The sequence below is a fragment of the Dryas octopetala genome, chromosome 3 (assembly GCF_963921425.1).
Source record: "Dryas octopetala chromosome 3, drDryOcto1.1, whole genome shotgun sequence".
In the NCBI taxonomy this organism is placed as follows: domain Eukaryota; kingdom Viridiplantae; phylum Streptophyta; class Magnoliopsida; order Rosales; family Rosaceae; genus Dryas; species Dryas octopetala.
The window spans coordinates 13,774,244-13,794,842 of NC_141368.1; the positions used below are offsets into that span (position 1 = coordinate 13,774,244).

At 36.3% G+C, this 20,599-nt stretch overlaps 4 protein-coding genes across 12 annotated transcripts; 3 read left to right on the top strand and 1 right to left on the bottom strand.

Moving 5' to 3' along the window:
• Positions 1-205: 205 nt before the first annotated feature.
• On the top strand, positions 206-3,170 carry LOC147291137 (upstream activation factor subunit UAF30-like). The gene is made up of 2 exons (XM_086237865.1): positions 206-621; positions 2,840-3,170. Exons 1-2 carry the CDS (start codon positions 295-297, stop codon positions 2,963-2,965), a joined length of 453 nt encoding a protein of 150 aa, XP_086093991.1. The 5' UTR covers positions 206-294; the 3' UTR covers positions 2,966-3,170.
• Positions 3,171-4,124: 954 nt separating this feature from the next.
• LOC147291138 (alpha/beta-Hydrolases superfamily protein) lies at positions 4,125-7,763 on the bottom strand. 2 transcript variants are annotated; one of them, XM_086237022.1, is made up of 7 exons: positions 7,598-7,758; positions 7,279-7,451; positions 6,870-6,922; positions 5,740-5,854; positions 5,421-5,543; positions 4,793-4,964; positions 4,125-4,604 (listed from the first exon to the last, which is right to left on the bottom strand). In XM_086237022.1, the coding sequence occupies exons 1-7, from the start codon at positions 7,712-7,714 to the stop codon at positions 4,419-4,421; spliced, it is 939 nt and encodes a 312-aa protein (XP_086093148.1). In that variant the 5' UTR covers positions 7,715-7,758; the 3' UTR covers positions 4,125-4,418. The 2 variants fall into 2 exon arrangements, with proteins under 2 accessions (XP_086093148.1, XP_086093150.1); XM_086237024.1 differs by lacking the exon at positions 4,125-4,604 and adding an exon at positions 5,111-5,281 and having other exon boundaries at positions 4,796-4,964; positions 5,438-5,543; positions 7,598-7,763.
• A 1,196-nt stretch (positions 7,764-8,959) lies between these two features.
• On the top strand, positions 8,960-12,928 carry LOC147291139 (U11/U12 small nuclear ribonucleoprotein 25 kDa protein-like). 8 transcript variants are annotated; one of them, XR_015121267.1, is made up of 7 exons: positions 8,960-9,109; positions 9,635-9,701; positions 11,357-11,520; positions 11,638-11,743; positions 11,834-11,933; positions 12,132-12,297; positions 12,588-12,928. XR_015121267.1 is itself a non-coding variant. In XM_086237347.1 (7 exons), exons 4-7 carry the CDS (start codon positions 11,481-11,483, stop codon positions 12,225-12,227), a joined length of 342 nt encoding a protein of 113 aa, XP_086093473.1. In that variant the 5' UTR covers positions 8,960-9,109; positions 9,635-9,701; positions 11,205-11,260; positions 11,357-11,480; the 3' UTR covers positions 12,228-12,928. The 8 variants fall into 8 exon arrangements, 7 of the variants coding, with proteins under 7 accessions (XP_086093473.1, XP_086093474.1, XP_086093471.1 ...); XM_086237347.1 differs by adding an exon at positions 11,205-11,260 and having other exon boundaries at positions 12,132-12,928; XM_086237348.1 differs by adding an exon at positions 11,205-11,260 and having other exon boundaries at positions 11,360-11,520; positions 12,132-12,928.
• Positions 12,929-14,613: 1,685 nt separating this feature from the next.
• On the top strand, positions 14,614-19,674 carry LOC147291140 (tRNA (guanine-N-7) methyltransferase). The gene is made up of 8 exons (XM_086237088.1): positions 14,614-15,109; positions 15,315-15,371; positions 15,536-15,611; positions 16,935-17,014; positions 17,173-17,222; positions 17,308-17,392; positions 17,517-17,615; positions 19,252-19,674. The coding sequence occupies exons 1-8, from the start codon at positions 14,798-14,800 to the stop codon at positions 19,483-19,485; spliced, it is 993 nt and encodes a 330-aa protein (XP_086093214.1). The 5' UTR covers positions 14,614-14,797; the 3' UTR covers positions 19,486-19,674.
• Positions 19,675-20,599: the final 925 nt, after the last annotated feature.

Sequence of the window (20,599 nt, forward strand, 5' to 3'; positions counted from 1 at the left end):
TTGGTTATGGTAAGGCCCAAGCCCAACATGCATAATTAACAAACTGGACCAAGCCCATTCGACCATGAGTTGGGGTTGGGCCAGAGCACTATTGGGCCCTATAACCACAGGCCCAATGCTGATGGTTAGATTTTCACAAAAAAATTAAAATAAAATAAATAAATAATGGTAATAGGAGGAGAGGGAGGTTTGAAGCATAATAAAACCCCTCCTGAATATTAGGGCACAGAGAAAAGAAGAGACAGTAGAGAACAAAGAGCAGAGAGTAGACAGTGACCACAGTGTCGTACAACAATGTCATCTTCCAGTGCTATTAGGGTTTTCAGAGGCTGCAGAGCTCTCTTGGCACCAACCAAGTCCTCCATTCCCTCTGCTGGAGCTTCCATTTCTGCTTCGAAGCTCACTGATAAGACTACACCAAAGTCGAAAGCCAAGGCTAAGCCCAAGGCAGCAGAAGGTGACTCATCGCCCAAGCCCAAGAGGAACCCAAGTAAGCTCGCCGGTATTCTGAAGCCGACCCCAATCTCTCCAGCTCTCGGCAGCTTCCTTGGCGTCCCCGAGTCCTCTCGTGCTCATGCCGTCAAGCAGATCTGGGCCCACATCAAGCTCCACAACCTCCAGGTCCTTAAACCCTAAACCTGTTCTCTCTATTTTTTGGTCCATTTTATGCTTGTATGTATTGTTAAACTTAAACCCTTGTGTATCTTTTTTTTCTTTTTGTCTTTTGCTACTGATTTTTTTGGTTATTCTTAAATGGGTTCGAATAAAATGTTCTATTTTCTGCTATATGTGGTTTCTGCTTTAGGTTTGCCTTGCCAAACTAGAATATATTTGGAAAAAAATGGAAAAAGAAAAAAAAAAAAAAAAAAAAAAAGCTAACTCACCCATAAACCCCAAACCCCAAAAGAAAAAAAATGGAACTAGCTGTTGCCTTTTGCAAACAATGGGATATTTAGACACTTCTGTTTGGTCATCCTTAAGTTTATTGTTTTCTAAGATTCAAATATATTAGTTGTATCTGAGCTGATGGGAGCTTGCTCAATGCAGAGGTTTAACACCTTGTCAGTCGGGTTTTGAAGATTTGTATATGATTAAGTTCTTTTGTCTTGTTTCTTGTCATTTTATTATTTTCGAAATCTTTTAAACAGTTTGCTTCTGCTTGGATAAAACTTTGTAGGTCTACCCAAGCTGCTCTTTCTTTACTGAGTTACTGCTCTGTATTTCTTTACATACTATTATTTTATGGCCTTATGGCATTATTCATTGGTTGCATTTAAAATTTAAAATTAGTTCAGTGTGCTTGATTATAGACTGTTCTAAGGGTCATGTCAAGTACTCATCCCAATCTATGAATTGCCTCTGCATCATGTGGAGTTGTATATATTTTATACTTGTGTTGGCTTATATTTTTGCCACCTGATACATAGCTTATGTGTATGGTGATAAGTTCAGGCTTTGAATTTTACGTAATTTTAAGTAAATGTTGACAGTATATGGGCTCTTGATTTTGAACTTTTCTATGCAATCTAGACAATTCATTGATTCAAATATTTAAACCATTTTGATTCTGTTCATATACTTCCTTGAAATGATCCTAATTAGATTGAACTACTTTTCATGTTTTTACTAAACACTAATATCTAGCAAGTTACATATCAGCAAAGCCTTGACTTACCAATTCTTGGGTTACTTGGTAATGGTGTGTCATGTGTAACCTTTTGTTGATGATTGGATGGGTGCCACTTCCCTATTCCAATTCTAGGGTTACTTGGTTTAATAGATATTTTGATTTTGAAGTTTGGCACAACTGTGACAAGAAGACCTTTCACAGAGAAGGCTTCTAGGGGGAAGCACAAATTTTGTGCTTCTCCTAGAAGCTCTGCTTTGTTCTTTTGGAAAGCATGAAAGATTTCTTTTAGAAGTGTAGCTAAACAAAAATTACACAAAGTGCTTCCTGTTCCTAAAATTAATGCTCTAATGGCTGCTCCAAAACCTGTGCCAAATGGACTCTTGGTATTTTAGCGTTCAGTTTGCATGCTGATAAGACCCTGGCCTTGGTTGCTTCACTATTTTTACCTTCCCTGTCTTCTCCTCAATGCTTGTCCACCATAAAGAAGATATAATCAAATACTGAAGCATTCAATTATTTAGGTCTTAGCTTTTCCTTGAATGGATATTTGTTCTATGAGGCAAGTCTATGTTGCCCTGCTGTGTTGCCTTTACTGTTTGCAGTTTCTCATCAGCCTGGCATCACACTCCCCTGGGTGCCTTTTGCTTCATTGTTAATATTTAGATTTATGGTTACTTTAATACTTTTGGAGGTCTCTGCAGTTTGACATTAGATAATTGCCCAAAAAGTTATAGGGGTGCTATAATATAAGTTATATAACATATGTTTTGATCATGGATCATATTTATAATTTTAAGTTGTTAAAGAAGCTAGGCTCTAATAAAATGTTGATGGATTGTTATGAGTAGCTTTTACAGCTAAGAGATTACATGGAAGGTCTTCTTTTGTTGACATTAGTATTTCTGCTGGCAGACAAAGAAAGTTATATGCTATGCCGCATTCTGATCCCCAAAGGAATGATGATTTTCTTATTTCACCCTCAAATTGATGAAACTTTGTTTTGTATGCATACAATGTTCTTATTACTGCTTATTCTGCGGTAGTTTAGTTTTGTACAGGAATTTGGATCTTGATGCCTTTATCTAGTGTTTGTTTCTAATATGAAGTTTGTGCATGCCCTGCTAACTTCTAACTTCTACCTATAGTAATTGACACGTGATAATTGATTCGAGTGGTATTAATCACATATATCTGTTTTTCTTCCTGCAGAATCCTGCAAACAAGAAGGAGATCCATTGTGATGATAAGCTCAAGGAAATATTTGAGGGGAAGGAAAAAGTCGGATTTTTGGAAATTGGGAAGTTGCTTTCACGTCATTTTGTAAAGGCCGAGTGATTGTTGATTCAGTGATTAACTTGATGCATTTTGCTTACCCCTTAAACGAGCAAGTCCTTTTGGATATTGTAATGTTCACAAAACTTTTGTTTGAGACTGAACTCTTTAGGCAGGGGTTTGGTAATTCAAATTTTAGCTGGACAGCCAGGATATGTAAAAAGTACGTAGGATGAAAATGTTTTGATTTTATGTAGATTTTCTCTCATTATCAGTCTCACTGTTGCTTTTAGCTATGATGAAATCATATCATTTGTCTTAGTTCTCCCTTGAAAGGTATCAATCAGGAGCTGTGATGCATTTGAGGGGTTACCTTTTGGTTTGGAGAGGAGGTAGATCATGTGTGAAACTTTATTGAGATATGATGGTTGTGGAGATGTAAAACGAGTTGGGCTCAATGACCCGTTGTGCTTAAAAAAATTTGGTTCGGGCCTAATAGAGAGAATGGAGGAGGCCAGGTGCTAGCCCTATTGTTGAGATTTGGTTGTCATTTTGTATTTTTGTGCATGGAATTTGAGCCTCCTTTGGGCTTGGGTATTTTTTATTTTTTTTATTTATAACTTTTATTGATGAAAAAAGTTAATGGAAAATATAAATGAGAAGATTTGAATTACTTTGATAATTATTAATAGAAATTACAAAATAAGCTTTGTGATTTGTAATTCAAGTGTAGATATCAAAACATGGTATGTGCCTCTTTATTGTATATGCTAGGCACTGTAAACATGTAAAGGGAACAATTGTGACTACCAAAACTGGTATTAAATCCGGTCGACTGATAACTTGTTGCATAGTGTTCTGTAGGACGGAGAGTGGTGACCCTATAAGCCTCTTTGTATGGTCGGTTGATAAACCAATTGACAATTGTTACCAAGTAAGCCTTTGGAAAAATTTGGTCAGCTGATAAATTGCGTGATCAATCTTTCGAGCTTGTTTTCTGTGCTGATGACCTCGTTTTAGGTTTCAGGTTAAGCATCATTTTTTTTCTTGTTGGTCAATGAAGTTCAGTTCTTGCTTGAATCTCTTTGAACTTGATTGTTAGGTCTCCTATGAGAGTATATTTACACAGTTTTTTTATTGAAGAAAGAAAAGGTAGATTGCTACTTGCTGACTGTTAAAACTTGTTTAAGAATGCAAACACTTAACAGGACGATCAGAGCCAAAGCAAAAATAAACAGGATTAAGCTATCTGAGGAACCAAGTTCCTTGCAGATAACTCTTACAAAAGAGGTTCATTCAAACTCATTCACCAGGCTAAAGTAAATGCATGCCTGCATTTCAAGTTTGTTTGCTCAACTTCAGTAGAGCTTTGTTATGCTTCTAAACAAAGTGCTATCAAATTCCTTATTAGTTTATAACTTGACAAGAGATCAAAAAATTCTTATGTATGGGATGCTGACAAATTATCATCACATGAATAAATTACTGACTTTTCGTTACAGTACCTCGGAAATCATTAGTTAAGGAGGTGATCAATCCATTGCTCTACAACAGCAGGAGAGCCATACCATGGGCTCAACACATCATCTGAACCAACTGGTGAGTGGTAAACACCATCTAAGCTAATATTGAGTGCACCTGGAAGATGGGCTGATACTTCTGGTACGACTCCATCACCCCAAACATCTGCCTGCCCACAAACCTGAAAAAGGAAAATCCTAGTCTCATTATCAGCATTCAGTCTGCAACCATGAGGCCCAGCTTACAAGATATGACAAGGACATAACACCATGAAACATAATTATCATAAAAAATATCAACACAAAATTAAACTCTCAAATGGTATAATTGGAAGTAACTGTTTGAATTGCTAGGAAAATTGGGTTTTACCTGCTTGTACCCTTGCCCGACAAAGCGCGCACGTAAGGTGGTTGTGGTTGATGTTGAAGTGCTCACACCATTTATGACAGCAACCTCTGATGAGGGTTCTACACTCTCTATTGGAAGTGCAGAATCAATACTTTCATTTGAGTTGCCAAATAAACGAGCACCTTGGATGTACCTGCAGTTTACATATACAACCCCTTTAGATTCCAGAATTTCGCATTGAAGCAACTATTGAATCCAGGGTCAAATCAACAACACTGGCATAAATAAGTACACTTATATTGTTAAATTATGGTGCTTTGCAGTATCCGTGGAGTCTACCAATGTCAAGTTCTCTGATGGTTGCTTCTTATGATTAGAAAAAAATACGTTGATAATGTCATCCATTGAAATGGTGTCCTGTTCAAGATATTTACTGCTACTACATCCTTCTAATATAGTAGCAAGAAACCTTCTTTGATGCACCTTAGCAATAGCATTGACCTCAGAATACTACAAGAATTTCAAGCCTATTAATTTATCAAAAAGAAAAAGAAAACTATGGTTATATAAAGTAAGTCCATTCAAATAATAACAACAGAAGCAAATCTAGAATTAAGAACAAAAATCAGGATCTAATTTTGAGTTTTACCTCCCTGCGATACATACATATTTCAGTTCAGGAGTGTACACAGCTTTTGAGCAATTTTTTTCAACATAATACAGGAGACCCCTCGTTTGATCAATTACCCCGGACACACCTTTTGGAGGTGGCCTGGACAAAATAAAGGTGACAGTTATCCTCATGATGAAATTTGAATTAAACTTTTGCAGATGGAATAACAAAAGATACTAGAACATGTTTCACCTAACAGCTCTCAGAAGATGCAGTAAAAGTTTATTTGCATATTTAAGAGAGGGATCCAAGAGACATCAGCAAAATATTATTATGAAAATGTTTGATAACCTACTGGTGGGGGGTTCCAAGAGTCAATAACAAGGCAACATTGGACAGCCCAAATTCTTCCATGTAGACACGCGCAAGCCATCCTCCTGCTGAGTGTCCAATGAGGGATAAAGTTCCGCCTAAAATAAAATATTTCAAGGGTTTTAGAACTGTAAGAAATGAAGCAAATAATTATAATGTGGTCTTTGATGGAGAATTCAAGTGTACAATGACAGAGAGGATGTCAATGAAGGAGAGATCAAATGAACAAAAAGGGTCAAATCTAATGTGCACTTTGACATCACCTCAAGGAAGAATCACATGTGAAGGGAAGACAATGATTTTTCTGATGGCTTTTTTGGGGCACATTATCTAACCCCTTTATATTTTGACTCTCCCACCTCTCTCTCTCTCTCTCTCTCTCTCTCTCTCTCTCTCTCTCTCTCTCTTTCACACACACACACACACACAATCAAGAATTAACATTAAACCTACAATGAGCGCACAGGCCGGATATATCTGTAGATTAATTGCTCTACTTAATCAGAGTTCCTTTCTCACCAAGAAGGAAAAGAAACTAATGGTCGCAGTATCTGTAAATAAAACCTCTTATATAACCTACAAGATGAACCCTTTTGGTTCCTTCAAAAGGGGTAGTTGCTTTTTGAAAGATGTACTTAACTGTGATTACCTAACGAGCTCTATAATATGGTAAAACCTCATCAAATAAGAAAATTGGATTGTGTACTTATGTGGCCAATTGGATCAATGAACATTATAAAAGGTCTTTTAGATTAGCTTAGTGGTTGCTTTATGGCATAGCACTGAATGCCTTCTGACTTAGAAAATGTTGAAAGCAATTTCCCTTTCAAGTACAGCCTAAGCTGCTAAAGTGAGATCATGTATTACAAAAGCTGCTAAACTATTGCTGGTTGGGACAAGCCTAAGCCTACAAAATACAAATTACTAAAGGTAGTTGTCTTCAAAGCTGTGCATGAAATTTCTAAAATCAAGCAATGCAATTCTCATAGAGACACTAGCACACCTAGCACACATGTTTGAATAGTGTTAATTCTATTAGTAGTTTTCACCTATTTTTCTTAAATTTAAGGATTATGAATGTCAAGAAGTTACAGAGCAATATAGCTGATCAACCTTGTGCCAGCTCCTTTGCCTCTTGTACCGCCTCATCCACCCTCTTCAAATACCTGCCAACAGCCAACGCATTATGCATAGCCATGTGATCATTATCTAAAATTCAAGAGAAATTTGAAAAACTAGCCAAAATTTGTGTCATTTAAAGGCCTTTACTCCTTTTTTTATTGTCTTAGAAATCTAACCCTCGAGTAGTGCTCAAATGCCATTCGAGCATTACTCGGAATTCGAGTACATTTCAAGGGGAGCTCGAGCACCTGGTTATTTTTCTAAAACTCTAAAGAAACTCTAAAATGCAAACAAATAATGGCAAGTTTCTAAATTTCTCAAAATTCAATCCATGTTATATAATGTCATTTAAACCTCAAACTTTACTCATAAAGAAGCAAACTTGTATTAGTGGACATACCAATCGAGTACAGGGCGAGGACTGAGAGTTCCCCTCCAGTAGTTGGGGTCTACCAAACCGGCAGCATTCCTCAGCCAATCAATTCTTGACACCTTAGCAACTACTGTGGCCACTCCATACTCTCTCAAAGTATGCTCCAACTTCTGGTAGTCACCTGAATTGTTCCCCAATCCCTGAAATAAAAAAAACAAACACACACAGCAGAAGCTAAGCTATGTGCAAAATGCCAAAGGCCCCAAGTGTGTACATAATGCAGTTTTATATAATAAGTGAAACCTAGATGGGGAAAACTGAAAAGGGGAGAGATGGTGAGCTTAACTGGAAGAACAACAGCAGGTCGGTATGATGATGGTGATGATGAAGATGGGTCTTGAGAGAACGCTGAGGTGGAGTAGGCCAATGGCTTCAAAGGTGATAAAAGCGTAGTCATTCCCATACCCACACCATAACAAAGGCCAAAGGGGGGTGCTTGGGCTATGTAGTTTCTACTTCCTACTAAATGGAGGGCCACCACTCACCAGTCACCACTGGCTTAAGGTATGTTTGACAGTTGAGGTTCATGCTGAGGACACGTTGCCTGTTGCAATCCTCCAATAGGCTTCATTTTGCTATCTCCACAAAAATTAAGACCATCGGATTATCATCAATGCATCTCCTATTAGCATTAAAGTCCGAGATCACATTTTGATACTATATGTGTACCAAAATTAAGAGAGAATTAGAGTTAAGTCTATTTTATGAGTTTTTCTTAGACTAAAATTGGTAGTGATTTAGGGTTTTTAATTAAGTATTTTTAGTTTTCTTTTTTGACGGTTTTATGTTAAGTTTTAACTCCAAGATTTTGGGTTCCGCTATAAAGCTAACATATACCCTCTATAAAGCTCACTCTATACCCTAGGAGGCAAAAAAACCCTTCAAATTGGGAGAAATACCTTTCAAATCGGGAAATGACTTTATTATGAATTAAAAGGATTTTCTTATAAATTAAAATGACTTTATTATAAATTAAAATAATTTTTTTATAAATTATTATAAATTAAAATAATTTTCTTATAAATTTTAAAACACTCCCGGTCTTTATCTAAAAACTATTTTTTTAAAAGACCTAAATCTAATTATCTCTAATTTTAATAGAGTTAGAGACTTATTTATATGGATAGATCTCACATATATTAAAAAAGTGTTACACAATATAATACTAAATTGTGATCTTCTTGACATTATTTATAAAGTTAAATAAATTACTGAATTTGACTTTTTCTTTATTTTTGGTTCCTAAACTTTAAAACTTTCTAATTAAATGTTTAAATTTTGATTCGTGTGCTTACTACTGCTTAAAAGAGTAATAAAACATCGGTTTGAAGATTCAAGTGCTACACACTCCTCATATATTTTGTCATTTCTGAACCCTGCAGTCTTCCATCATGCATGGATAAAGGGCTGGGCATAAGGCCGGTTCAATCGACCCACCGACCGAAATCGATGGAAAATTGGTGGTCTGGTTCGGTTGTGACACACCAAAGCCAGAATCGGTTTGATACCGAACCGAACCGGCACTGTTCCGGTATTGAACGGGTTCCCTGGGCCCAAACCCGACGGTGACCGAACTGACCCGCATGTTTTTTATTTTAAAAAAATTAATTTTTTTTGAACAAAAAAAAAAAAATACTCTACTGTAAAACGCTTCAGTGCACTTCCAGTTCTCGCTCCCCTGAGTTTATTCTCCTCACTCTCCTCTTCCAGTTTCAGCCGACGCCCGCCGCACCGCACCACCACGTCATCGTGGCCACGACGTGTCGACGCCTTCCATCGTCTCCAATCTCCACAATTGGTACTGCATGTCTCAATTCAAACTCATCTTTAGATTTATTGTGATTTTTATGGTGTTTTTGATTGATTAAAGTTGAATGGGTAATTGGGTAATATATGGGTAGTATAATTTTATAGAATAAAGACTCTACAAACGCTCTAGGGGTTTGTATTCAGCTTTTTGTTTTCTTTGTGGTTTAATGAAGTGGATGGAATTTTAGCTTTGCTTTTGTTTTGATTTTTCTCAAAACTATGCTTTTTCGCTTTTGGTTTCTTATCTGAATCTTAAGGGTCGATTTCTAATGTAATATGTGATATATATATATATATATAACTTGCCATGCAAACTTTTTCTTACTGACTTGCACACCTGCAAACTAGAAGTTTAAGCTTGGCTCAGTACTACTGATCATAACACACTGGAACACACCTTCCTTAGTCCTCTCTCTATTTGTTAGTATATGGAGCTACTATTCTTTGTTACTTGTATGGAAATTGAACAAATTGTATGGGTTGATTGCTGCTTACTGCTTGATTTTCTTTGCAGCTGTGAGATTGATTGCTTACTTAAGGTGGGGGCTGTTTTGTGCTATGGCATAAACTGGCTTGCTGCTGTAAGTTTTTTTTGCTTACTGTTGCTTTGGTGTGGTGTTTTTGCTTTGCTGCCTGTTAGTGTATGGGTGTGCCTACTGCTCTGCTGCCTGTTAGTGTATTGGTGTGTCTACTGCTCTGCTGCCTCTTGATTTGTTGCTATTGAGTGAATACTGCATGTACCACACAAATAACAGATATAGCACAACCAGAAATCACAATAGAGGAAATACTGCGTATAATTACTATATCCATATAGGCTAATCATAGTCCAAATTGGCAGAGAACATTCTTTCAATATAAATTTACTTGCAACTTTACATGCAGTTTAACTAAATAACAAACAAAAAGATCTAGGCTTATCATAATCCAATTTGTTCAACATATTAACACAAAATCAATGGAATTTTCCGTCCAACAAAAAAAAAACTCTTGAATTTGCACTAAATTTGATAATAATCTAGTAGGAAATAAATTTAAAGGAATTATCATAGTGAACATTCAATAGCAGTTCACCCAAACACCTGAACTCGCCTCAATTTTGAACCAGTTCACCTCGTAGTCTCTAAACTCTTGCTCAAACCTAGAGACATAGAAAGGACAGGCTTGATAAAGTTAAATTCATTTCAAAGAACTCTGCATTCGTATTAGTAAGCAAACAAAATAAATACTTTAGAAAACAACACCTTCAACGTTATGTTTGCATTCAGAAATTCCAAACCTATTTGACAACTTACAATCGTTAAAACTCAGAAAAAAAAAAAGTAGGATCCCGATAAAATAACTAACAGTAACAGACAGATGAAAAAGAGAGAGGGAGAGAGAAATCCAATTACATGCCCGACCGACAGAGAGTGTTTTGGCAGATCAGCTGTCAAGGCAAAATCCCTAGACTGCACTCTCTTCATGAAGGCATGAGCCATATGAGAGACACCTCTAATAAACTCTCTTTTTATTTTTCTTTTTTGTAAAGCTTTTTAAATAAGAAATGGCAAAGTGATTTTACGGGTGGTTGTTGATTATTGTTCTGTTGCTGTGAGGTTGGAGAAAGAAACTGTGAGAGAGAGAGAGAGAGAGGGAGAGAGAGTTTGATATACTGAAGATGACGAAGCGTAAAAGTTAGTAGAAGTGGTCTTTTTACCCCTTTTTTTTTTTTTCTATTTTTCTAATAAATTAACGGTGTTTTTTTCTCGAAGAAAAAAAAAAGTTAACAATGTTTAATTTGTGTCTAGTGGAGGGACATATGTCAACAACTTAAACAGGGAGGAGAGGGGATTGGGGATAGCAGATTTTACTTTTACTTTTGTTGTATAATTTTAGTAAGTGATTTTGATATTTTAAGAAGAAAAAAAACTTCACAATTTGTTTGCTGTATGAGTAAGGAAGACAACATGGGAGTGAGGAGGATTGGCATACCTCCCTTTCAGGTTCATCAATAAGACCTTGTCTTGTCTGCATAGTTATAGGCTATTAGCTAATAGCTCAACTGCTAGATTAATAATATATCACATCCTTCATCCTTGTAGTTGTGCATGTCAACAATATTCAACAAGATACATTTGTGCATTTAACTCATTTCACTGTAAGTTCAAACACAAACAAGCACACAGGCAATGACTCGATAATAGGGAATATTTTTTATGGATTTATACTATAAATATATTTATAATATTTATAGCAGCTTGTCAAGGCTGCAGTCCACACTGGCTGCCCTTGTAGACGATCCTATACCGGCTGCTGTTCCCAAAAAACTGACCTTATCAGATGTCAATACTCTCATCAGCCTCGAATTGGGCAGTGCCATGCGCATCTCTGTTCTCAAGCTTGACGCCACCTCTTTCGGTACCTACCTACTCAGCTTAGCAATCTAAAGTTTTTCAATTTCTGATTACTCTTTTTTTCCTGAAAACTAACTGCTTCATTCATTTTGTTTGAAATTGAAATTGATGCTGATCGAAGATGTGGCACTGATGAATTCTGCCACGGTCAAGGATCTTAAGCTTGCAATTAAGAAGAAAATCAACGAGATGGAGCAATCCAAGATGGGTCACCGCCACATTTCATGGTACCTACTACTACTTACTACATACTCTGCATTGTGTGATAGGAAGAGAATAGAGATGGATGGCTATTCATATTGATTTTGGTGTGATAGGAAGCACGTGTGGGGGAATTTTTGCCTCTCATACCATAACGAGAAGCTATTTGATGACAATGCTGCACTTCAGGATTTTGGCATATGCAACAATTCTCAGGTTAATTTCCTCTACTGCCTTGTCAAGTTTCATTTTTCTATTTTCAAGTTTTTGGGATATCATATTACCATGTCTAGACTCTAGTATCTCCTACCAACTATTTAATTGGGACCTTAACGTTGTCCATTTATATGTATGTGCAAGTCAGACTCTAATTTAATTACAAGGAAAAATGTGTGCCCATGTATGTATGTCCAGGTGCATTTTGTTCCTTACGTAGTGTTGAAGGGTTCTCATAGGCATTCGAAGAGGAGGAGACACCGCTTCTTTCATGGCCTTAGCAACCGTGCCTGATACTTGATTCATACTTTGGTATCTGTTTTTGCTTTGCTTAATCTTGCAGCACTGTGCAGCTTATGGTTAGGTATCTTCATTGCTGAATAAATATTTGTACATATTCTTTTTCATGTGATCGCCAAATACACCTGTAGGCAGTAGGCTGTTGCTGTTTATATGACAAATCTTGTCGTATATATTTCATCTCTTGCACAGATGATAGATGCTTCGTCAATCTATGATGTCCAATCATCATGATGGATGAAATTTGAATGATTTTTTTTTTTGTAGTTTATCCAACCTATCCTGGGTCATGGCTTGAGTCTTGGTTTCCATTAGTTTGATTTCCCTCCCCCTTCTGTTATTAATTTCGTGCAGGCTGATTGTATAGGCTTAAGGTATATGTTTGACGGTTGAGGTTCATGCTGAGGACACGTTGCCTGTTGCAATCCTCCAATAGGCTTCATTTTGCTAGCTCAACAGAATTAAGACCATCTAATTATGACCAATTCTTTCATCAAGCATGCCGCTATGGGGCATCCTCTCTCATTGAAGACTTAGCATTGAAGTCCATCATAGAGTTGGGAGATCACATTTTGATATTATATGTGTACCACATTTTTAATAGACTTAGAGACTTATTTGTATTGGTGGATCTCACATATATTAGATGAGTGACACACAATATAATACTAAATTGTGATCTCCATAACATTATTTATAGGGTTAAATAAATTACTGAATTTTGACTTGTTCTTTATTTTTGGTTCCTAAATTTTAAAACTTTCTAATCAATTGTTTAAATTTTGATTTGTGTGCTTAGTAAAGAGTAATGAAACATCGGTTTAAAGATTGAAGTTTGACGAAACAGGAGGAATTTCGTCTATTCAAGTGCTACCCACTCCTCGTATATTTTGTCATTCCTGAACCCTGCAGTCTCCATCATGCATGGATAAAATTGTCTTTGTTCCATCAAATTTTTATACTAATGTTTTTATTTTGTCCTTGTTGAAGGCCACATGTCTCTTCTATTAAGGAATTTTTCAATAATTTTATTTAAAAGATTTTTCGTAGGACCTATTATATATATACTGTATTTTAACAATCAAAATTGTCTTTTTTCTGTCACTATTCAAATATATCTTTGCAAAAAAATTAAATAAATTGAAAATCATTTGAATATCAAATTTTTATCAAATAAATTGATGAAAATAATGTCGACAAACACTTTAAATGGTGACTAATTAATTAAACGGTTAATTGATTTTTGATTGTCGAATTACAATATGGAATAGACCCTATAAACGATTCTTTGGACCCTGTTCGTATGATTAATCGTCTGGGCATAACGACAAGTTACACAAGACTTAACATCGTGCTGTTTGGGCCTAGGCCCAAAAGACTAAGCCCTTCCTGGGCTCCTAGCCCCTGACCTACTAGGCTCCGGCCTCTTAGGCCACGACCTCCTAGGCTCCGGCCTCATAGGCTCCGGCCCCCTGGGCCCCGGCCTTTTAGGCTCCGGCCTCTCAAGCTCAAGCCTCCTGGGCCCCCGACCCGTATCAACTCACTCTGATCCTCGAGACCGGTGACACGTGGCGCTCCTACAGTGCAAGTCACTACAAGGGACACCTGTCGTCACCGGATTGGTTGACACTCTTCTAAAGGTACTATAAAAGAGGTACCTTCTTGTCACAAAAGGACAATTCAATCAATATTATACTATTCACTCACTCTGCTCTCAGATCTCTCTGAACACTGACTTGAGCGTCGGAGGAGCTTTGGCCGGCACCACACCGGTGCCCTTCCCGCTCACTTTTGTGTACCTGTGCAGGGTACTTTGGATATCAGTCTCTCTCATTACTCACCAGTCGGACCCAGCTACCCGTTCGTACCCCACTTCGACGTGTCATCCACTCAGTGGTGGGTCAACGGGTCCACGTGGTTCGACTCGACGTTGACTGCTTTACCATTTTTGAGCATCAACAGACCCGTTTAGCACTATTTCTAAAAAGCCCTTTTACTCATTGACATTTTTGTTAGAAGCGCTTTTGTTTAGAAATACATACAAATTTTTATAAAAATTCTCAAAAAATTCTTTAAAAACGTTTTTATAACTTAAAAAACATTTTAATTTATTTTTGTCAAATACCACAAAAAACACTTACTAATTTAAAATTGTTTTTAACAGTTTTAAAAACAATGTCAAACCAACCCTTTATTTACCTTTAAATGAACCCCAATCAAAATTAGAGGGCTTATATTTTCTCAAAAAAAAAAAAAAAAAAAAAAAAATTAAAGGGCTTAATTGAGAAGTTTTGAAGTTTATGGAGCAAAATGGAAAATCAGGGCATTACTGCATTAATATATTTAATCGGCTCTTCGCCACCTGGGGCTGTAGTATGTTCCAAGGGTTGGGCACTTGGGCTGTTCGCCCACTGATTACTGCGGCCGTCTAATTATGATCAACGGTCTTGACTCGTCCTTTCCACTAGTATTAATTTCACGCGAGAGATTGAGATATGTGGGAGTCTGGGAGGTGCACCGAACACCAAATGAACTAGCACACAGCAATAGGCAGAGCAGCAAAGATGGGTTCTTGCGTTTGCTTACGCCACCACTACACTGCCGTTAGTGCTACCACTGTTACTGGTGCATTGCCAAGAAGGGCTCTTTCAACTTCAAATTCAATACTGAAAAGCCTTATTACTCCAACCTCACTGCTACCTTATCATCATCATCATCATCACTATCACAGCCACAGAATTTCTCAACGCCACCACTACACTGCTGTTAGTGATGCCTTTGCTTCTACTTCTGGTACTAAGGAACAACAGATGAGGAGCCCGGACCTTGTGGCCTTGGAATATGCTGACCTTAATCTCAACTACAAAATTTCCCAGGTCTTTGTTTTGTGTTATTTCATCAATTCACCCATTATTTCTCGTTTTGGGAAGAAAGAAATGTTGTTTATCACTTGGGTCACTGATAATTTTACTTACTTTTGCCAGTAATTACAATAGTGGAGTATATGCTTTAAGGGATTATGCTGTTTTTTCAATCTTTGATGTAAAGCTCATTTTTTTGGGTTGTATTTCTTAATTTCAGGAACTGGGTCACGTCAGAATCAGGCAACATGTCAACCCTCTTAGTTCCTCTCTCTCTGTATGTGACTCGGAGGGTGTTCTTTTTCTGTATCACATTACACTATACTATACAATACAATTTTAGCTACAGATAATAAAAATAATAATGTTATTATAGATAATATTTACCTCCTGATTCTTTAATAATCTTTTTATTTTTATTTTTTATTTTTAATGGGGTAGGTGCCTGCGGAAGTACCTGACTGGAATCAAGTCTTCAGGGACCCAACATTGCCACTCATGGTGGATATTGGAAGTGGTACCATTATCATTCCTTTTCTAATGGACTCTCTTTTGTATGTATTCCTATTTTTAGTCCTAGTGCTTCTTAATTATAAGCAATGTAGCATTGCCTTTACATTTTGGTTGTTTAATACCATGATAATATGAAAAATTTGCAAATAGAACCAACAATTACCCACTAGTTTCTCGGGCCTTGTTAGTCTAATCCTATAGAATCCAGTAATTACCTTTGGACTTATGAACCCAACAACTGTGTGCCATGTATGCGCTCAGATTCTATATTTATATTTCTATAATAAAAGAACAGTTGGAAATTTGTGTTGGAGTATTTTCTATGTTCTGTTTAATGTATTTTTTGATTTCCATTGGGGCGAGTCTTCAGTTTGTTACTTCATATGAAATCAATAGGAATGATTATAATAGAAATGTGGAATGCCAAGATCCACAGCTCTTTACTAGCCATATTATGAAATTATAATAACAGATCTGTTAGAGGCTTACTGCCTTACCACTAATGGACTATTTATAGAGCTACCTTACTTTATTTTTATTGGCCAGAGCTACCTATTCATAGGGATAAAGAACTTATTGATAGAAAAAATGGATTTTTAATTCAAATTGCTAAATACTCCAAAATTTACATAACATTTGTATGCTATGACATAGCTGCTTTACATACATATTCTCACACTCATAGCCACCCTTTTTATATGTCACAACTCACAAGTATAACAAAACTATATGGAAAGCCATGTAGCACGCCGCGTCATGGAATAAGGCTATTTTGTAAAGAAATTCTTTAGGTATATCATTACTCATTTTTAGTTTAGTAATCACGCTGAAGTGGCAAAGAAAATATGCAGATATGGTGTTTAGAGCACCACTCTTAAATTTACAAGGCCTTGAAAAAATGTGGCCATTTTTTTTTTTTGGGGGAAGGGGGGGTTTGCTGAGGTAAGTGTACAACTAAAATTCATTATCTTGTACTACTAGTGTAAATATGCTCTTATTATTGATTAACTGATGGGGGTTTTATGAAGACCATGACAAAGTGACGTGCATACAAATTCATAATAATGCCAATACAAGGTAGTTTTTTACAATCGAGGCTTCTTTGAGTTATGTGAGGGTGAAATACTGATTCATGTACTAATCTCATATATTTAATCTTATATATTCTTTTGTGAAATTTGTCATAACTCATAACCCTTGCTCATATTATAGGTATAGACTTTCCAATTTTGCCTCAATGTTTGTAGGTGTTTAATGTCATCATAGTTATAGAGGGAGAGTACTTAACTTTCTTTCAATTACAATCTAACTATGTAAACATTGTCAGGTAGCGGCAGATTTCTCATGTGGCTTGCGAAAAGAAATTTAGTTATGAGAAATTATTTGGGACTGGAAATACGGCAGAAAGTATGGGAAAACTCCTTGGGTTATTTTTGATACACTTGAAAATTCTTCTGATTGAGTTAATGTATAATTACTTGCTCCTCATTTCTCCTTTTTCAAGAGAATATTACGGCTTTGTTTCTCATGTACTAATGTTCTTTTTTTTTTTTTCCCTGATGCAGCTTGTCAAGCGTGCTGAACTCTGGGTTAAAGAGCTGGCTCTTAGTAATGTGTAAGGCCCTTGATCTTATTGGGTGGTGAAACCTGTTGCGTATTATTGGCAAGCAATTGATATATTATACTGAACTAAATTGCAGACATTTCATAGTTGCAAATGCTACCACTTCTTTCAAACAACTAGTGTCCACATACCCTGGACCCTTGATGCTTGTTTCTATACTGGTGAGTTCACCTCTCATACCGAAACATTAAAGGACATATTTTCATATAGTGTCCAAAAGTATTTTATTCTTGTTATCTGATACACCAGTATTTAAATGATTTCTTTGCTCATGTTTATATGCAGTGCCCAGATCCTTATTTCAAGAAAAGGCATCATAAGAGACGGGTTGTACAGAAGCCTTTAGTTGATTCCATTGTGAACAATTTAATGCCCAGCGGCCAGGTTTGATTAAATTACTAAATTAATTACTTATCACAAAATAGTGAAGCAAATATCACATCCTTTTTTAACTGAAAGCAAAAGTGGCATTGATTATTAAAAGGTTGTCAACTTTAGTTTATCTTTCAGCACATAGGCAAGTTGTATATTGGCCTCAATAGTATCAATATCTTGAAGCCTCATGTTTCAATGCCCTGCATGCATGGTTTTGGATATAAAGATAGGGAAGGATTGAGTTAATGTTGTAGGGAGCAGCCGAGCATTATTAGTACTTTTCGCTAATGAAAATGTGTCTGTTCGTTATGATTGGTCCACATGTAATATAGAATCCATCAGTTTCATTTCATGTCACTCATTTTATACCTTAGGTGGATTCTATTTGTCATGCATGTATCAATAATGGCCAAAAGGATGAACCTTTTTTTTTTTTTTTCCTTTGGACTGATGCCTGATCTGAAATAAATCTGTGTGGACACAAAGATATGGCTCAGGTTGCAAGGGTTGGGCTGGGGTTGGGGTGGGTCTTTAGGATAACCCACAAAGAATGGGAAAACAATAAGACTGGCAGTCTGACACTCTTTAGAAAAGACAGGGGGGAACAAAATTGTTGCTTTTATCAAATCTTCCTTTATGATGAGTATTCTTTCCTGTCATTCTTTTATTGATATATATATATATATATATCAATGGTTTGCTTGGATTATCCATTTATGTTTTTGTCATGACCAAGGGATACGCCTGTCATATCATGCGATATCCCAAAAAAACTAGTCATTAATGAAGCTTCACATAATCACTTATATAGTCCAGATTGATTTAGTACAACTGATGTGGGACTCAGTACATGCTTGCGCAATCCACACACAAATAGAACCTGAGTATCACAATCCCCTTGCTCAAATTTTTGACCTCCTCGTCCTGTCCAATCTTATTGTGTTGTAATGCCCGCATGACAATATTAGGTTAGCTTGAATACCATTTGTCTCGAGTCATGACTCAAGGACTTGTAACCAAATTTGTTTGTGTGTGGTTTGTTCAAGTGTGTATTGAGTCTTACATAAGCTGTGTTCTAAGTCCATTTGAGTTTTATAATTGATTACAAGGATCCCCATTAGTGATTAGTCCTTTTGGGTATTGTGTCAATGTGGTGATCGTGTTCTGAGATTGTGATAAATGACATCAGAGGCAATTCAATATCCCCATGTGGTTTGGGAATAATGCAGCATAATAAGTCTAGGCCCTAATGAGGATTTCAGGGTTTTGATAGTGGGCTTGTTAGGGATTTTGGTGGAGATTGTGGAGTCAAAATATGTTTGTGTTTGGGTTGTGCGAGTGTGTATTGATTGTCGTATCAGGTTTATTTTGTGTTGTTTTGGGTTATAGAAGCAATTATGAGGAACCCTTTCAATGACTAATCCTTTTGGGTATCACACCAAACAAGCTGTATAGATTTTTCAAAATTCTTTCAAATTCATCCTTATAATTGAGTGCATGCCTTTTATGCGAATTCTTACAATGATTTTGTGTTCTCATCAAGTAATGTTAATTTAAGCTGAGCAAATGATTGTTACTTAAACTTAATTGACCTGCAGGCTTCAAGCATATATCTAATATTTTGCTTATGATTATGTATGGACAGGTGTTTATACAGTCTGATGTGCTTGAAGTGGCACTTGAGATGCGAAATCAGTTTGATTGTCAACCTAATGTTCTGAAACACATGGATGAAATTGACTCGAGTGTGTTGTGTGACAGTGAGGGATGGTTGTTGAGCAATCCAATGGGGATAAGAACAGAGAGAGAAGTTCATGCAGAATTTGAAGGTGCAAAAATATACAGGAGGATGTACCAGAAGCAAAATGTAATTAGCTAGAAGGCCCTTGGATGAAGTAATGTAGGATCAAGTCAATGGCTTGTGATTGAGTAAATTTGCCTCTTGTAGAAAGTAGGGTTGTTTCTTTACCTTAATGTTAAGATTTGCCAAATTTACTACACTAGATATGATTTCATAATTTTTACATGATATGAATGGCAACATCAGTGTCCATACTTCCAAGTTTAATATGAATGACCAACTTGGCAACTTTTCGTAATGTGCCATAATATCCAGAGTTATTTTATAGCAAAATCTCAAATGGGATCATGTTTGCCAATCGATAGATCAGATATACACGGTCGCGAATCGAGATATGTCATAGGTGAAATACATTTTAGTATATCTCAATCATCTATATATAATTTATTAGTTGATAAATAGGTCTTCATTAAAGAATAATTTTTAATTGGCTAAAATATATTTACATTTACCAATTATAAGGTCCATTTCAAGTTGGTTTACAAATTATAAAATATTTTAAATTCCTCCATTAATTAACAGAAAATAAGGAATTATTCATTCGATAGAGATTCTGTCAAAGGGATTGTTAAGTGCCACGTTGGACGTACTCTACTTGGGATTTTTAATGACATGTCATTGACTAATATGGGGCAAAAATGGGTTTGACCCCAAAATAATTTCTCGCCCATTCCACGACGGCATGTGGCACCTAACTCTGACATGGGCCCACTACTTTCCTTCCTTTGTAAATGAAACAGTAAGCCCTCATAAATTATAAAAATCGAGTTTTTATTTTAAAAACTAAAAACAACGCATTTAATCATTGAAATTAGGGTTTTCGGCTTACCCAATAGTTTTGTCCACGATTTCCACTGCAAATTGAATCTTATATAGTGCAAAGGCTGAATTTTGTTAGATATTATGGAAATTAGTGTTTAAAGAGGCTTAGTGAACTACGTCGAGCATGACAAAAAGTCTATTTGACGAAATCTTTAACGAATATATCATTATGTATGTTTTTTGTTAGTTTATGGAAAAATTTAAAATGTTTTATAATTCGTAAACCAATTTAAAATGGACCTTATAATTGATGGATGCAATTTTTTTATTTTTATTGGCATAACAATGATCAGCATGATTTAGGTAGCCC

Bases quoted from the DNA above. Each gene is read 5' to 3' on its own strand.
- LOC147291137 (XM_086237865.1), top strand. From the start codon at position 295: ATGTCATCTTCCAGTGCTATTAGGGTTTTCAGAGGCTGCAGAGCTCTC. The intron at 622-2,839 runs GTCCTTAAACCC...TTCTTCCTGCAG, and splicing joins TCAAGCTCCACAACCTCCAG to AATCCTGCAAACAAGAAGGA.
- LOC147291138 (XM_086237022.1), bottom strand. From the start codon at position 7,714: ATGGGAATGACTACGCTTTTATCACCTTTGAAGCCATTGGCCTACTCC. The intron at 6,923-7,278 runs GTATGTCCACTA...GGCTGTTGGCAG, and splicing joins CCTCGCCCTGTACTCGATTG to GTATTTGAAGAGGGTGGATG. The intron at 5,544-5,739 runs GTAGGTTATCAA...TATTTTGTCCAG, and splicing joins ACTCTTGGAACCCCCCACCA to GCCACCTCCAAAAGGTGTGT.
- LOC147291139 (XM_086237347.1), top strand. From the start codon at position 11,481: ATGCGCATCTCTGTTCTCAAGCTTGACGCCACCTCTTTCG. The intron at 11,521-11,637 runs GTACCTACCTAC...TGCTGATCGAAG, and splicing joins GCTTGACGCCACCTCTTTCG to ATGTGGCACTGATGAATTCT. The intron at 11,744-11,833 runs GTACCTACTACT...TTGGTGTGATAG, and splicing joins GGTCACCGCCACATTTCATG to GAAGCACGTGTGGGGGAATT.
- LOC147291140 (XM_086237088.1), top strand. From the start codon at position 14,798: ATGGGTTCTTGCGTTTGCTTACGCCACCACTACACTGCCGTTAGTGCT. The intron at 17,015-17,172 runs GTATGGGAAAAC...TCCCTGATGCAG, and splicing joins GACTGGAAATACGGCAGAAA to CTTGTCAAGCGTGCTGAACT. The intron at 17,393-17,516 runs GTGAGTTCACCT...GTTTATATGCAG, and splicing joins TGATGCTTGTTTCTATACTG to TGCCCAGATCCTTATTTCAA.